Source organism: Squalius cephalus (assembly GCF_949319135.1).
Source record: "Squalius cephalus genome assembly, chromosome: 18".
In the NCBI taxonomy this organism is placed as follows: domain Eukaryota; kingdom Metazoa; phylum Chordata; class Actinopteri; order Cypriniformes; family Leuciscidae; genus Squalius; species Squalius cephalus.
Genome location: NC_137139.1, coordinates 25,049,818 through 25,067,771, shown reverse-complemented (window position 1 = coordinate 25,067,771; position 17,954 = coordinate 25,049,818). Strand labels below are relative to the sequence as shown.

The window sequence follows — 17,954 nt, the reverse complement described above, 5'->3', positions numbered from 1 at the left end:
TCTTCCCATTACCTCCCCTCTTGCCCACCCTAATCCCCCGGTCCCAGGACAATTTGACTACTCTTAATTGTCTGGATGGGATTTGACTGACGCCCATTGTAGGTTTTAAGCTCCTATCATGTTTCTCGCTTTATGAATGAATGCATCTCAATGGCATCACTCAACTATGTCAGTCGGTGCCAAAGGATGAGGATCCATAAGCCAGCTTATTGAGGAAAATAATTGAAGTATTTTACCGGACGCCTAGAATTCAATGAAGTAGAAAACTATTGTTCAGGAATCTGGAAATGTAATTTTGGTACGTCTTTTTTTTTAACTTGTAACTTGTGTTACAAATAAATTGACAAGATACACAATTCTGGACTGCTTGCATAATTGTAAACATGTAATTAGGCTAATGTTTCAGTATTTGAGGTGTGCCTGTTTGTTAAATGACCAACTGTGTTGTGGCTGCTCCCCAATGGCCAGAAGGGTTTTGAATAATGAACATGTAAAGGAATCTTTCCCTCTTTTCAACTGGTGAGGAGCTCATGAATTATGAACACTTTGTTTTGGTACATGATATGGTGCTGAGGGGGCTTGGCCTTTGTGTGTGCGTGTATAGATATGTGCTGGAGAGAGATTGATCCGAAGTGAGTGTGGCATGTCTGCGCCTCTTCTCGGACTTGTAACCACATAGTTCCCCAACTTGAGGACGACTAAACACCCTGAAATTATATAATCCAACATTTTTCAATTTGATTGCATTAGGTAGCAACACATCAAACCAAGTGGCATCTGTAAACAAATGCTGTTCTTTTGCAGTTTACTTTTCAAGCCATTTTTACAAAAATACTTTAAACCCACTTTGACCTAAAGGGTCAAAACCATTTAAAAGTTTTTTTTTTTTTTTCAGTTTTATTGAAAGGTGGCTGCATTTATTTAAAAACAAAAACATTTTTGCACTTCTATTTTATTATATAATGCAATGACATTCATTTGAACTGTGCAGGCTTACATGTCCAAGAGTATATGAACATGTCCAGCAATACATCACCAACCAGTGGCCTGACCTCAAATACACCAATGACATAATGTCTGGACATTACCAGGGTGCTACCATTACCTCCAAGACAATCCCATCTGTCTCTGCTTTAATTAAACACACCAAAGAAGAAGATAACAAATACCACCTGAGTGACTTAACTGGAAAGACGCTACAGGGGTATCTTAATGTGCCCGACAACCTACTGATGAAGAGGCACTTCACCCTGAGTTCCATGGGAATGAATATAGGCCTACATTTAGATTTGCTTTTTGACAGAACACAATATTAGTTGTTTGTATATCCTTGAATAGATTTCTCAAGCTTAAGCCATGCTCTACTGTTTGAGCTACAGGAATGTTAACAATTTATTCAGTGGACTGAGTCAAGGTGACCAGGCACCTGTCAAGCCCAATCTTGCATTAAACAAGCCCAAACTTGCCTAACGCCAAAGATAATGTATAAATCATTAGTCGAATTGAAAAATGACGCACTTGCACAAATGGACGTTCCCTGACTTGTTTTTAATTTTAAACAATTCTGTGAGGGGGAAAAAAATATCTATTTTTTCATTCTGTCAGTATATAATGTAGACAATGAACGTGGTCTGGTCGTGTTATTTGCAGACTATTTAAAACATCAAACTATCTCAAACACTTTACAAAACACCGCACAAGTCTGCGATAAAATAGCGCGAGAACTGCAAACCCCCACGTGCTTTGGGAAACTGAAAGGTCGCGCGGTGTTTGAGCCGTTATTAACCTCGAGTTCATCATCACTGATGTAAACGCCGTTAATCCCGGTTTGAATAAAATATGAATGCCGGGGCTTCTGGGTCAAGCAGAAGTGACACCGCTCGGTGCTAATAGTAACCCAGATAAAACTTAGCAAAACGTACAACTGCATGAAAAAATACAAGCATTAGTGCACGAGGCGGGAAAACAGCCACACGTCCCCATGTTCGAAGATGATTTCTGTGTAACGTGAGGTGCGGCCGAGTCCTGACTAGCGTTTCCCAGGAAATAAGGGCAATACACCGGGCCTCTCCGGTTTCTAATGACGTGCATGCATTATTGAGCGCGCACTCCCGGGCAGGACGGCGCGGTCCCACTGGAGGTACCGGGTCAGCCACGCACAAAACGGACTGCGCTCCAGGAACATTACACTGACACTGGCGTTGGTTAATTCATGCAACGTCCGATTAACTGTCAGTTTAAGACCAGTTCCTCGCCCTCAAACACTTTGTATCACTTATGTAAATAGGCTACATATATAATTATTACTATATTTGACTAAATATGGATGAACAATTCTGAAGTTTTGAAAAGGATACAATATATATTGGATTTCACAGCTCAATGAAATCCCACAACTGGGTGAATGCTTATAGGCTACTGCTAACACTTTTGTAACGATTTGTCTTCATTTTTTATAATTACAGTTAAAACTAATAGTAGGCCTTTACTGTTGTGATATTTGATTGGGTTTCTAGAAACAGTGTGAATGTAATGTGGGCAGCACAACTAAAAAGAGGTTAGAAACTACTTTAAAGACCAGCTACAAAGTGTTATTGCAGTTAAAATCACAAAATAATTGCAATACATGTGTCATGCATGCCTATATATCCACATTTTAAAATATCTCATCACACTTGCTAAAAAAAAAAAACGATCAAATATTGTATCTAGTTACTTGCATGTCATGTGAGGATTAACGACATCAGTGAACACTGAACAGTTAACATTCAAGTGTGTTACTGAAATATTAACATACAATATCAGGAAGTACTTCAAGTAAATATTAGGCTCTAGGGCATAATGTCAACTAGACTCTTTCAAAACTTCACAAACCACCCTCTTGGATACAAATTTCTATATTCAAAAAGAAAAAGTGTGTTTAGACTAATGAAAAATGACAATACCATGGTTTTATCAACTAAAACAGCAATGCAACAATACCTTTTGTAAGGGCTACTTCCTGGAAACAAAACATTGGTGGTGCACTATTTAGTACCTGAAACACACAGATGCAGCAGCACTGAGTGAAATCCTGCCTGTCCTGAGACTGGGGTGTCAAAATCTGCAATAGGACAAAATGATACTGTGGATACACTTACATTTAATGGGGCAGCACAACAAGATAATGTTACAACATGGCTGGATTTTGTTTTACAATATGCAGAGGTTTTAGTGTTTTTTATCCCACTTTAGATTAAAAAGAAAAGTTATACAATTGCTTGTTCTTGAAAGCATCACACAAATGCAGTTATACAGCAGTTATCCTGCCACCTGTATAGTTTGAAAACAATCACGTTTAAAAGGGATGCTTACAGTTTAAAATTGATAATAATAGTAACAAACAAAATCAATGCATCAAGCAGCCACTCTGACAGTAGCCTCCCCTATCAGTATGTGCACTAATAACTTGAAATGTGCCAATTTGTAAAGTAAATTTGACCCTCAGAGGAACAGACTCCATGCAAAGAATGTCAAATTTCTATCACATGCAAAGAAAAAAGCGCCATCTACTGGCTAAAAAAAGCTTTCTGATCTAAATTCTGCAGGAGTGCTCTTAGGAATGAGTGTCATCACACCGTTCTTTAACAAATAATATATTGCAAAATTGTACCGGTCAGTATTTAGATATTGACATTACAGTAAATACAGAATTAACTCTGGATATAACTAATTAAATTATGTATGTTATCCATGCCATTTCTTGATTCATGTGAAATGGGAGGTGTTTGTAGGATAAGAAATATGTATCTCACCGTATTATTGACGTTAAAAATTTTTTTGAACAAGATGAACAACGACAATACAATGTTATAACAACATGGACAGGCTGTACATGTTTAAACATCAATCGATCGGTTTCACTGACTGGCTCTCATCTCATAGAAACAGAACATATGGAGGCATGAGGTTTCCAGAGTGAGAGTATGTAAACCACATACACAGATATATACATACAGTACATATGCACATACAAACAGGCACTCATCCAAACATATATACATGTGTAATATATATATATATACACACACACACACAATACATTCAGCTCATGCACACTTCTGGACACGGAGACCCAGTGAAAAAATCCTATTACCATCATATAAGTCCTCAGTCCACCAAACAAAATACGTAGATAGACAAAGTAAAGGAAAATGAGAGAAATAAAAAGACTAAATGCTGGAATGAGCTTAACGCAGGCCATGACACCTGTTGTTTGCAGGTTTAACAGACATGTTGAACTTGGTGGCACACAGACTAGTGCTTTTATCGTGTTTAAAGAACGGAGCGAGGTTTGACTCGCTGATTCCAAGTGCACCCTCTCCTGGTCAGGGTTTGAAGCGCACTCTTCATTCAAGCACAAATAAACTCAATAAAAGCTTACTAGTGGAGCAAAACAAATAGAGAACTGAAAAAAGAAAAGAAAAAAAAAAGCCCTGAAAATCGGCATGCAGACACACCATCACCAATGTAAAAAGGAAACAAAACAAAACAAAATATCCCAGATAGAGTAGTTATACAAGTTCGAATGGTCAGATGAGGTGGTGGTTTGAGCCGTGTGTAATATTATAAATAAACTAGTTGCTTGTGTTCACTGTAATGGAGTCAAAACAAATCATCTTTGAGGTGGTTTAAATTTTTCTTATGTCATTATTACAATTCTATATAGTTTTAGAGATCAGCAAAAGCACCATAGTTTTAGATAAGCAATTAACATCCCTGTTCCCTCGTACATATAAATTAGCTTCATATTAACTGAAAATTAAGACCGTTTACCCAGTCTTCTTATACTGTCTATTATAGAAACGTAATTCAATAATGCCTCTTTTTGATTTCATGACACCCCCCACCCCACCAAAATTAAATGTAAATAAAATCTTCAAATCGAATAAGCTAAAGACATTCATCACTTCCTATGTGTGTGTCCATCATCATGTGGTTTGCTACATGTGATGGTGCGTGTTGGGAGTGAGTGTGACTCATCATCTGACAGAGCGTATAAGTGAGATTAACCATTCAAGGCTCCTAGTATCTCAGCTGAAAAGCACATTTCCTTAGGAAACAAGCGAAATCCCCAGCTTCACGGATACCACACAACCAAACTGTCTCCCCTCAGAGCGAGCAACACAATACAGTTCTTTCTGCGAGGAATGAGCTCTGTTACACAGCTGCAAGTCGAGGCACTGTAGGTCCTGGGCTCAGTGGATCCTGTTGTAGAGCTGCATTTCTGAGTCCCATTGTGTAATTGTGTGTCTGAACCCAATATGTCCTATGGCGCAGCTCCACCCCTGGGCACAGTGTGCCCCGTGGTGCAGCTCTGTCTCAGGGCTCGATGAGCCCCATGGTGCAGCTCTGCCTCAGGGATCAGTGGGCCCTGTGGTGCAGCTCCACCCTCTTGTTGATTGAGCAGCATCCTCAGAATAAGAAGGCGCGTTTGGTCAGTACAATTTGGTTTCCTGGCGTTAGCTGTGTCTTCTTGGTGATTGGTGAGAGTCGGCTAGCTGAAGAGCATGCTGAGATAGCTTAGACCTCAGCAGCCTTCAGGCCGATTTTCTCCTCGTCCTGTCAGTCCGAATTGGGCTTCTTCAGTGAGAAAGCATATATGTTAAAATGATCACTCAGCTGCTTCACCTGCACAGGGAGACAGAAAGAAAAGATGATAATTAGAAAAACATGACAACTAACAAAGGATATTTACAACATTATATTTATTATATATATCATAATGTTTAATAAAGTTTATTAAATATTAAAGGGTTAATAATAACCACATATGTATTACTATTATTAATGGTTTTATTAGTTATTATAATGTTAACTTAAATATTAATACATAAAATTCATATTTTTAATAATTCTAAAAAAAAATAATAATAAAAAAAATAATAAATTAATTTTTTATACATATACATATACATATATATACAGTCGTGGTCAGAATTATTGGCACCTTTGGTAAATATAATCAAAGAAGTCTGTGAATCTGCATTGTTTATCCTTTTGATCTTTCTTTCAATAAGTTCACAAAAATCTAACCTTTCATTGAAGTAAAACTAATGAATGTTGGGGGGAAAATTACATTAAAGGTAGGAACGATGCCAAAGAACTAGCACTGATGAAAGCTGACTGCGTTGTCGCCTAGCGTCGGGGCAAAAAAGCTTCACCTACACACACCGAAAGGACAACAGCCGACGGCCAACCAGCAAGCATGTTCTGCGCCTCTGTGTAAATGAGATATCTGTCTATTTCTGCAGCTATATTTGTCTATATTCATCATTTGAAAAGGGAAACCTACACTGCAGGCTGCAGATACACAAGCCGTAAACAAAGCAGTGCGCGGTTACCATTTTGAATATTAATCATGCTAATCACTTTCTTTTTTCCACTCGGCTCATGTTATTATTAAAATATTTGCCCAGGAACTCTCAGGTGAGATGTAAAATTAGAACAGCCTTCTCTCTGTACGGTCTTAACTTCTTTGCTCGCTGTTTTGCTATTATTCTCGTGCACTGACTCATTCACTAAGTTCTCTCTCTCTCACCGTCGGCCCAACGCCGATTCTACATGCAGAATCGGCCCAAAAAACCCGATGCCGTCCGACTAGAGCCAACGGTGCAGAACACACTGAAAAAAACAAGTCGACCGATGCTCAAAAACAGCCCGACACGAACACGTTGGCCACAATCATTGGTACCCCTAGAAATTCTTGGGTGTAAATATCTCTGAGGTATAATCCCCTTCATATTTAAATTTTTTAGCACACCAGGGTGACTATTAACATGAAATTATCCAGACATGACTTCCTGTTTCACAGGAGTATAAATAAGGTAACACAAAGAATTCCCTAAATCATCCATCACAATTAGTAAAACCAAAGAAAATATTTCTACAGCAAAAGATTGTTGAGCTTCACAAAATAGAAAGTGGCTGTAAGAAAATAGCTAAAGCATCGAAAATTCCCATTTCCACAATCAGGGCAATAATTAAAAAGTTCCAAACAACAGAGGATGCATTACAAATCTGCCTGGAAGAGGACGCATGTATTGTCTTCATGACAATGGATAGTTCAAGTGGCCAAAGACTCTCCAGGAATCACAGCAGGAGAATTGCAGAAAATAGACATCAAAACACATCAAAAAACATCTACATCACTAAGTTTTTTAGGAGGGTTTCAAGAAAAATCCTCTGATCTCATACAAAAACAAACTCCAGCATATTCAGTTGTCAGACACAACTGGAACTTCAAAAGGGGATTGGGTTCTATGCTCAGATAAAACTGAAAAAAAGAGAAGCTTTTTGGCAAACAAACATCAAAATCAACACAAAAATGGGTCACTGAGGACAAAATGAAGGTTCTTCCAAGGTCACCCCAGTCCCATGACCTGAATTCTATAGAGAACTAGTGGGGTGAACTGAAGAGGAGAGTGGACCTCATGAACCTCAGAAGGATCTGGAGAGATTCTGTATGGAGGAATGTTCTCTGATCTCTTTCAAGTTTTCTCCAAACCCACAAGGCATTATAGGCAAAAACAAAAGGAGGTTGCAAAAAATATCGAATAAAACGGAGCAATTAATTGTGGCAAACAAGTATTGGAGAAAAACATTTATTTCATAATGAAAAATATGAAACCCTTTCAATTGTTTTACTTCAATATTTTCTTTAAATAAAAGTTTAAAAGGACTAACAATGCAGAATTATTTTCACAGGCTTCTTTGTTCATATTTACCAAGGGTGCCAATAATTCTGACCAGGACTACGTCATTTTATAAATTTATTATTATATATGAAAAATTATGTATATGGAATTATAATTATCATTTTAATATGAAGCAAGCTAATAACAAGGATTAACTAATGATTATTAAAAATAATTATAATTTAATTCAAAATATATCAATATGAAAAAGATTCTTCATGACTAATTAACTAGGAAGCAGTCCGTGTGTCTGTACTCACCACTGATACTCCATAGTGTATGTGAGTGAGGAGGACTACAGCAGTCCAAATGTACAGGACAATCGTTTCACCATCATGCACAGTCCCAGATATCACTAGCAACACCACTAATGTCATCGGCAACAACAACAAACTCAGTGGCTTGCATCGAGTATTGCTCATCTGGCATACAATGAGCTTGCACTGAGAGAGAAAAGGAGAAAAAAGAGAGCATGTCAGGAGAAGACATTGACTAAATGCTTCAACTGGAACTGAAAGGCATCCATTGTCATGGCAGGATGTCAGATTTCATTAATCGTGTTGGACAAGTCACTAGCTGAGTGACAAGATGAATGCGGAAGATTTGGTTTTAAAAGCGAAATGTAAAACCTGCAAAGGCTTGGTTGTGTTTTTCATTAAGAAGAATAATGTACCCAAAATTCAAGAAATTGCCGCCCCCGAATTGTACTTTCGCTTTCGAATTAGCGATTTAAAAGCAGTAATATCGGTATTACCGGTGTTGTCGATTAACCGGTGGAAAATGTCCGTACCATCACAACCCTAGTGTGAACTTGGATGGGTTAAATGCAGAGGACAAATTCCGAGTATGGGTTACTATACTTGGCCTTCACATCATGTCACTGTCACTTTTATGTCACCAGAGAGCTAGAGGACTGTGTACACTCACAGTAATGTTGGAGAAGGCTGTTCCCACCATAAGATAAAAGATTCTGGGTTGCTGATGGACAATGTCTGAAGGAGAAAGACTGATCCACAGCGTAGACAGTACAAACAAGAGGATGGGAGAGAAAAACGGCAACAAGGCCTCATACATCGAACTGTGCTTCAGGGTGTTATTCCGGTACGCCCTAAATACAGAGAGAAACAGTGAAAACAAACATCCCTGTTTCAAAGCATACATTATTTATCAGAACATCAATATGGTACAAAAAGTCATTTCCTATGTAGTGCAATACTGTACGTTTTAAATGAGGTGCAAGAGGTCTGGATTGAAACTTACTTAAAGACATTGTAGAGGCTCATTGGCAATGTTACAACAAATAAACAACCTGAAAAAAACAAAAACAAATATGAAATCATCCTTTAGGTGTGTTCACAATTGTAGTTTAGTTCTCTTGGTTCTTTTGGTCTGGGCCCAAAAAAAGATAATACATTTAGTCCTGGTTTGCTTAGCATTCACAGTCATTTTTAACATCAAACCTAAAGAAGAAAAAAAACGTTTGTGACGGAACTTGTCAAACATCCAAAACAATACTGTGTGCTTGGGTGGGCAATATGACCAAAATCTTATTTCAAAGAATGAGAAATTAAAAATAAGAACAAAGAAGCAAATTACAATACAATAGAGCAAAGCTACAAATTAAAAACACTAAAGTACGTTTATTTAACATGTAGTAAGAAATACTACAGAAATTGAACAATCAAGTGTATAACAGTCTTCACTATATGAATTAAATATGAACTGATTCTTATTAAAGATCCAAAAGTGATTCAGTCAAAAGCAGCAAGTCATTTTCCCTTTGTCTTTTGTTGTTTGATTAACATTAATGAGACAGACAGCAGTTTATTATGCAGCTGTCCCTTAAAGACTGCACAGATCCAATTTACTGACACACATCCAGTTTTCACCAAACTGTTTGTTAATTTAAGACATAACTGACTATGTTTACGTGAATACTCCAGACGACAGGCATTTTGACATTATCTATCTGACCACTCAAGCGCAATAAGAAGAGAGAGAGAACTGAATTTGCGATTGCATGCTGTCTGAGGGAGGCTTTTCTTTTTCACAGCTTATTGAGCTCAACATCAAGCACGTCCCTGTCTTTATCACTCTTCCGTGTGTTTAGCGGTCTCTTCAGCAGTCTCGGTCCGCTTGTTTGGTGCACACCAGTCTTCGAATGGCAGCGTTCACACTTATTCAAATGAACCGCACGGAGCAATCGCACCAGGGTTCATTTTAATCAAACCAAACATGCTAAGTGTGAACACACCCTTAATTTGTTATTTGTTAGTTTGGTCTGAGAGCAAGTAAAAAAACAGCAAATGACATTTAACTGTAAGAGGAGCCAATAAAAGGGCAAAGTCCACTCACCAACAATCATAACAGTGAAGAAATCTCTGTAATAAACAGTCCAAATAACGGGTTTGTACCATGTTTCCACGCCAACCAGTGCTGTTATAAAGTACACAACAGAGATAGTCTGAAAAGAAGAAACAGAAAAGGATCATTACAACCTGCCTGGCAGTGCCTTTTCATGGTAATTATTTAATTCAAGGATCAATAGAGTATTAAAGGGATAGTTCACCCAAAAATTTAAATTAGCCCATGATTTACTCACCCTGAAGCCATCCGAGGTGTATATGACATTCTTCTTTCAGACGAATACAATCGGAGTTATATTAAAAAATGTCCTGGCTCTTCCACGTTTCATAATGGCAGTGTAAGGCTGTATGTCTTTGGAAGTCCATCAAAGCGCATCTATTTATTATTAAAGTGCTTCACACGTCTCCTGGGGTTAATAAAGGCCTTCTGAAGTGAAGCGATGCGTTTGTGTAAGAAAAATATCCATATTTAAAACTTTATCGACTAAAATAACTAGCTTCCGGAAGACGGCCGTACGCATCGATTTACACAAAAAGAGTAACCCTTGACCTTTACGCACTTTGTATTCGTCTGAAAGAAGAATGTCATATACACCTAGGATGGCTTCAGGGTGAGTAAATCATGGGCTAATTTTAATTTTTGGGTGAACTATCCCTTTAATCTATTGTGTGTGACATGCTCATAAACTAAATTTTACCAGCAATAATTTTATAACATTTTTAAAATGCTCTACCATGCAAAAGCTTGGGGTGAGCAAGATTTTGTTTATTTAAAAAAAAATATACTTTTATTCGGCAAGGATGCATTAAATTGCATAATGTCAGTAAATACTTTTATAATGTTGCAAAAGATTAAATTTCAAAGAAACACTGTTCTTTTGAACTTTCTATTCATTGGAGAATCCAATACTATTATATAATATATATTATATCACATTAATATCGTCTTATGTTAAATATTATATTCAATATATCATATAAAATAGCTATATTTGAATATTTTGTAAAAGCCATGTTTTCTTTTCATTCAGCTTATCATCAGGTCATATTAAATTACCACTTGACTGATGTCGTAGCCCCAGGGCAGGAACAGAATTCCAGTGTTGTACTTCTCCCAGTGAGAAAGTATGAAGGAAAACAGGACAACCCATAACAGATAATACAGCGTCACCACACTGACGCCTGTCTGACCCCGTCCAAAGACAGAGTACACTGTAGCGACGAAGAACACACATGCCCAGCTGTCCAGGCCATGGTCAAATAGTTCACCCAGCGGCGTGCTGGAGTTTGTTCTGCGGGCCTGTTTTCCATCCACACCATCTGCATGCACACACACAACAAAATATATTTAAGTCACATATGAATGCGTACACATCAGACAATCTTGCTACCACATCAGCATATTGTTTCAAATATTCTCTGAAAAGAATATTCACAGCCCTACCCTTACAAATACAGTGCTAAAAAGCAAGCTTCAGCAATTTTGCTACAATTCCATAAGCAAAGGTGTGATTTGGGGCTGTATAATGGTCAGATGTTCCTGTTTAGTGAGTTATTAATGTATACAGCACACCTCAGCAGGTTTATAAATGTACGCAGGTGGGAGGAAAAATATGATTTTTGTCAAAATATCAGACCTGTGCATTAGGCCCTAGTACAAATGCACCCTAATAGACCTAATGATGTTGTTATTTTAGTTTTTCCTGTGTTAACAAGAATGTGTGCCTTAAATAAAACAAATGAATTAATTTTGAAAATGGATTCCCAGACATTTAGACCACTAGTTGACAGAAGAGTCATTAACATTAGTATTATTTTAAAAACAAAAAGACACACTTACCTAAGGTATAGGCCAGGAAGTTGAAAAAGCCAGCAGCTACCCACACCCAACTTGGCACATGTTCATTGCCGTGCCCTGTGCCACACAAGAACACCCAAATAATGAATCCCATTTGTAAGTAGGTACTCAACTACAGTAACAGCTTTATACTTTAAAAGACATTGAACTTTTATTAGGGCTGGGTCTTGACACAATTTTCACACTGTCGATTCGATTTCGATTCACAAGCTTGCGATTACATTTCGATTCAATTTGAGTCAATAACAATTAATCGGATATTCATGAATCGGATATATGTCAAGAACAGTACATGGCAAATTTTCTCAAGAAAAAAAAAAAAATCTCTCAAATAATGCTGTAAATCACAATTTTTTATATTCTTGATGCAGTTCTGCACCACTGTTTGTTGTTAGGATGACAAAGTTACATTTTTAGGGTGACCCGCCTCTGCGGCCTAACAACGCTCGTCAATCAGACCAAAGGAGTCGACCTTACTGTTCACAGAAGACGAGTGAGAATTCCAACGCAATGCTTAGATTTAGCCATGAAAGAGGTGCAAGTAGCTAAACATTAAATATTAACAATAAAAATGTTCAGCTACCGACAGTAATATCCAGTGATGCAAACTAACATTTTTATGAAATTTCATTTTTTAATTAAAAATATGCCATTATTTACATGATCAATGTCAATCATAACTGAATTTGACAAGCCAAGAAACTTTTTTTTTTTTTTTTACATATTTTTTAAATAATTTATTTCATAACTACAATGGACCTGAAACCTTTACCATTCTTATTTCTTTTTCTTTATTTCCTTAAATCCCTTTTAATCATTTATTTAATTCCTTTAAATAAAACCTAAATATTGCGATTGAATGTGTGGTACAAAGTTCTGTTTATTTATCAACTGAGAACAGAATAGACAAAAAGATCAATTTAAGAATCAATTTAAATTAAGTAATCGAGTTTTTTTTTACCCAGTCCTCACTAAAAATTACAATGAATCCTTTAAATAATTCGCTGTAATTTATATATTACATTTATAAAATATACATTACAGCATTTATTTTAATATACATCTTTATTTAATCATTTATAATAATTAAGTACAAATGAACTAAATATTTTGCCATAAAAAGTTACCCAAAATGGGCAACAATTTCTTTCTTTTTGGTTAATTTATGAATAATTGATTTAACTTTTCAATGCTACACATCAGTGAAAAGACCATTTTGAGAGACCATATTTGATTATTGCTTCAATTTGCTCAGCTGTAAAACTACAAGCCAAATACACTACAACTTTATTACTCCTTAATGGAAAAATATATTTGTCACTGGAAAAACGACACAAATGTCACACTACTGAAATACATAGTTAAGTTTGTAGTATCCCTACTTTTAATTATTCACTCCACAACACTGAATGTACAGTGTGTTTAAGCTCTGTAATGCACATGTGAGTGATCTGGGAATGTGTACAAATGTGGCTGTGCATGATGACTAGTTGATAATTGTAAGAATGATGAGCTGGAAGTGAGACCTTGATCCTTGTCATATAAAAAATTAACATACTTATACAACACAAAGACAGAGGTAATATTTTCTCTTATCACTGTAGATCATCACTAATTTAGTAGGTTATAGTTGTAATCATTACAAATATGTTAAGGGCTCCAAGCTTTGAGGAAGAGGGCATTAACCAAGAATACTGCATCAAAACTATAACAATCATACACAGTTTATTGACCTCACCTGAGGCATCAAAGTTAAAGTCGAAGAAGGACAGCAAGGTGAAGGTTAGTACCAGGAACATGAACCCTGTAAACGTGATGAGGTTTGGGGCAATCCATGTAGGCAAAACCTGAGACACAGAGAGAGAAAGAGAAATTAGCAAGTTGCAAACAGTCTGCTCCTCCTCGCAGGTAATCAGATCCAGACGGAACATTCATTAATGTTGCATATATGCAATTCAATGAAAGCAAAACACAGCGTAATGTTATGCTTTGATGTGGAATACCACTATACATTTATGGATTCAAAATATTTTTTATTGAATATATTTAACTATTTAATAACAATATATTATAAAATATAATATAATTACAATACATTTATATGAGCCAAAACATTATAACAACCTGCCTAATATGCTGTGGGTCCTCTGCGGTCATGGACTCTACAAGACCCCTGAAGGAGTCCTGTAGTATTCCCATACTCAGCAGAGTGCCGTGCACTGTGTGTTGTGACACATTCCTTCCATAACCATCATTAAAATTGTGTGACTTGTGCCACAGTAGACCTTCTGTTGGCTCGGACCAGACTGGATAGCCTTCGGCGGTTCGACTGGATAGCCACCCTGTCAGCGGTTTGTCCATTCTCAGACCACTGTTGGCAAATTCTCACCACTGCTGACTGGAAGCAACCCACAAGCCTTACTGTTTCATACATACTCTGACCCAGTCGCCCTGCCATAACAATCTGGCCCTTGTCAAAGTCCCTCAAATCTGTATTCCTGCTCTTTTCTCTTGCATCCAACACATTTATTATGAGAACTGTTTGCTTGCCTCCCATCTAAATCTACCCAGGACTTAATATGTGGCCTTGTTAGGAGATGCTCAACGATAGATGCGTCACCTGACTGGTCATAATGTTTTGGCTTATCATTGTATAATTAATATAATTGAAATATATTATAATAACATATTTTTGTTGAAAGGACCTTTGTGTATGCTTGCCCTAATTTCAGTCTTGAGTTTTCATGCATCCATTATTTGTGTAAATAATAAATTACTATTTAAATAGTACATTTTAAGTAGCGACATTCAGTAGGGACAGAATGCCCTTGTGCATTCTGGGTAACATCCAAAATGACAATCATGACTCGAGCGTTCTCACCTTAACCACTGAGTTCCAGAAAGGGTGCATGACGTAGATAGAGAGAGGGTTGGAGTCCACCGCACTGTACTGAAAAGAAGAGAAAGACGACAAGATGTGCAGAGTAAGAAACTACATTAACACCCAGGTCAAGAAGCGTGAATGTTGAAAAGTGCTAACAACAGAGTGCTTCTGCTAATATGACACAGTGTTTCTGCTGACTTCTGATGAGATTATTAAAAATGGTAACTACTACATTATATCCCTGAATCTCTAATCAGCTTCTGCCCAAGTGACTGGCACGACTGGAAAATAAACTCTAACCTCGAGACAATTTAGAATGGCTTGAATGTAATAATACCTATCATATATGAAACTCTTCACTAAAGCACATTATAATGTGTGGTACAATTCAGGGGTGAAGGCAGATCACTTTTCAACTGCTCCCCCCCAGCATGTGTTCCCTGCGTGAGGTCACACTTGGAGCTTAGGGGAGGGGTGGCCATTGAAGCCTCGAAAACATCTGGATCTGGGAAGGTCTGTACCAAAACCAAAAAATATACACTAAAATGCATATTATTATTATTATTATTATTATCAGTTCAGTTTGCTTGTGTAAAAAATACAGTTTAGTAAAGAACAATTTAATGTCAGAAAATGAATGTACACAATATTTACTCAAAATACATCAAAAAAATTGAAAGCAAAAATTGATTACTATCCATTTACAAAGATGTTTCTAGTGTCAGCCATGCACTCTTGCATTTTCTAAAAATTGCTTTCTAAACATTTAGCTGTACAGTGTCGATACAGGGGTTAAGGGGTTAAAACTAAAATTGCGCAAGAGGGAGTAGCCTAGTCATGTATGTTCAAGTGTGTGCAAACACGCAGAGCAAGAATAGCACATACCAACTCAGCAGCCCGTACACCTAACAGCACAACATCAGACCAAGAGAACATTACACCAGGAGACACAGAGAGTCAAAGCTACTTTTATTCACAAATGACCACTCAGAAAAGCAGAAAACTCTGCTGCATCACACCCAGGAATTCAACCTCTCGACCCCTCTAGTAGTTCCACACCCTTTTAACCAAACTATCCTGTTCAGAGAAGCCTAACACCATCATGAATGTTTAGCAAACAATACTGATCATCTTTTAGTGTCCAATAACTGATATGCGAAACTGATTCCTAATTGTTTATTGCCGGTATTAAACACAATCACCACACAATAAAAAACATAATACGCACTATGAGAATTTCAACAAAAACAATATTGTTAGTAGTTGTTTGAGATATGAGCAGTTATATCATTTTTGAGATCATTGTTTTGGCCCCAGTTTATCTTCAAATGCATCCTGCTTCAAACAAAACATTAAATAAGCAAGCAAGTCATATTTTCTGTTGTTTCTTGTTGAACACAGCTGTAGATAATGGCATTGTAGGGGGCTATTAATTAGAGATCCATTAAATGCTGGTCACTTATAGAACATAACCTACCGTTCAAAAGTCTGGGATGTATACTTTTTTATTTATTTATTTATTTTTATGTTTTTGAAGGGAGTCTCTTATGCTCACCAAGGCTGCATTTATTTGCATATATATATATATAGAGAGAGAGAGAGAGAGAGAGAGAGAAATATAATACCATTTAAAATAACTATTTTATATTTGAATATATTTTAAAATGCAGTTTATTCCTGTCATGGCAAAGCTGAATTTTCAGCATCATTCCTCCAGTCTTTCAGTGTCACATGATCCTTCAGAAATGATTCTAATATGCTGATTTGCTGCTCAAGAAACATTTTTTGTAGTTATTATCAATGTTGAAACCAGTTGTCCTGCTTAACATTTTTGTGGAAAGCATGACACTTTTTTTTCAGGATTGTTTTATGAATATGAAGTTCAAAAGAACAGCATGTATTTGAAGTAGAAATCTTCTGTAACATTAGAAATGTATTTGCAGTCCCTTTTGATTATCTTAATGAGTCCTTGCTGAATAAAATATATTTTTTGAAATCTTACTTTTGAACGGTAGTGTATATTGATTAAAAATTATAGATTAAGTGTGAGTACTGGTTAAAAAAAAGAAAAAGAAAAAGAAAGATTAAAACAATGCTCGGTCTACCTCAACCCAAGAGTCAAGACACAGACTAAGCAAGCTAATGCACTGGAGAATTTACTGTGATAATGTTCAATTATAATGATCATGAACACAAGTCACAGGTCGTGTATATATGCAACCAGTGGATAAACAAAGAGCTTTGCATATCAATCCTGCCAGGTGCTTCTACTGTAAATAATATCAAAGCACTGACACTACATTGCCATCTACAGACTAGTAATACGTGAATATTAAATTAACAAATTAACAATTCAAGTGAAAGCACGGAGAGTGTGTGACTCACATGCAAATAATGTCTTAACCATAGATCCACGTTGGAGGCGGAAACAGTAGCCCATCCCTTTACAATTTAACACGGTTTACAAACTAACCAACATAACATAGTACGTAGGTCAACTAAAAAAAAAATAAAAAATAAATAAAAGGACACTCTGTCCAGCTGGTAAAAGTACACAGTCGCCTAAGGTTTAGAAATGAAGATCTACTTTCACTGGCGGTTTCAAGTCACTGTACCACACCACTGAATTAACCGGTTAATTCCACTGATATCTCTTTTGAACCTTCAAATTTTAAGTATAAACACCAATAACTAAAAGATGAATCAATTCATCTTACAAATTCGAGGGGAAAAATATTGTTTCTCTTTAAAGGTGACAATAAGCAGCAGTTGTCCTTTCTAGAGAGCAGCACACACCGGCAGACCTCATGCTTTCAATGATAGCATTACAGCCCGGCACAGCTAGCCGACACCCTAAACTCATACACACTGTGCAGAAAAGAATGGAAAAGAAGGGCCTCACCTTATATTTATCAAAACCTGAGAGTTGCTCTTGGGTGACATAGTCGTAGAGAGCCATGATGACCGCTGCACGGCTCTGAGACTAACCGAAATTCACCACCCGTGTCGGGGCTCACAGTATCCGCAGTGCTGCGCGTGAGCGGTGGCTGTGCTGTGGCGTGACGCCTGAAACTCCGCCCACAATCCAATGCGTTTTTCAAAATAAAAGC

At 37.0% G+C, this 17,954-nt stretch overlaps 1 protein-coding gene across 1 annotated transcript; it reads right to left on the bottom strand.

Moving 5' to 3' along the window:
- Positions 1 to 5,393: 5,393 nt before the first annotated feature.
- Positions 5,394 to 17,890, bottom strand: selenoi (selenoprotein I). The gene is made up of 10 exons (XM_079848828.1): positions 17,747 to 17,890; positions 14,842 to 14,910; positions 13,699 to 13,807; positions 11,943 to 12,017; positions 11,160 to 11,422; positions 10,092 to 10,200; positions 8,997 to 9,045; positions 8,664 to 8,844; positions 7,997 to 8,179; positions 5,394 to 5,670 (listed from the first exon to the last, which is right to left on the bottom strand). The coding sequence occupies exons 1-10, from the start codon at positions 17,801 to 17,803 to the stop codon at positions 5,563 to 5,565; spliced, it is 1,203 nt and encodes a 400-aa protein (XP_079704954.1). The 5' UTR covers positions 17,804 to 17,890; the 3' UTR covers positions 5,394 to 5,562.
- Positions 17,891 to 17,954: the final 64 nt, after the last annotated feature.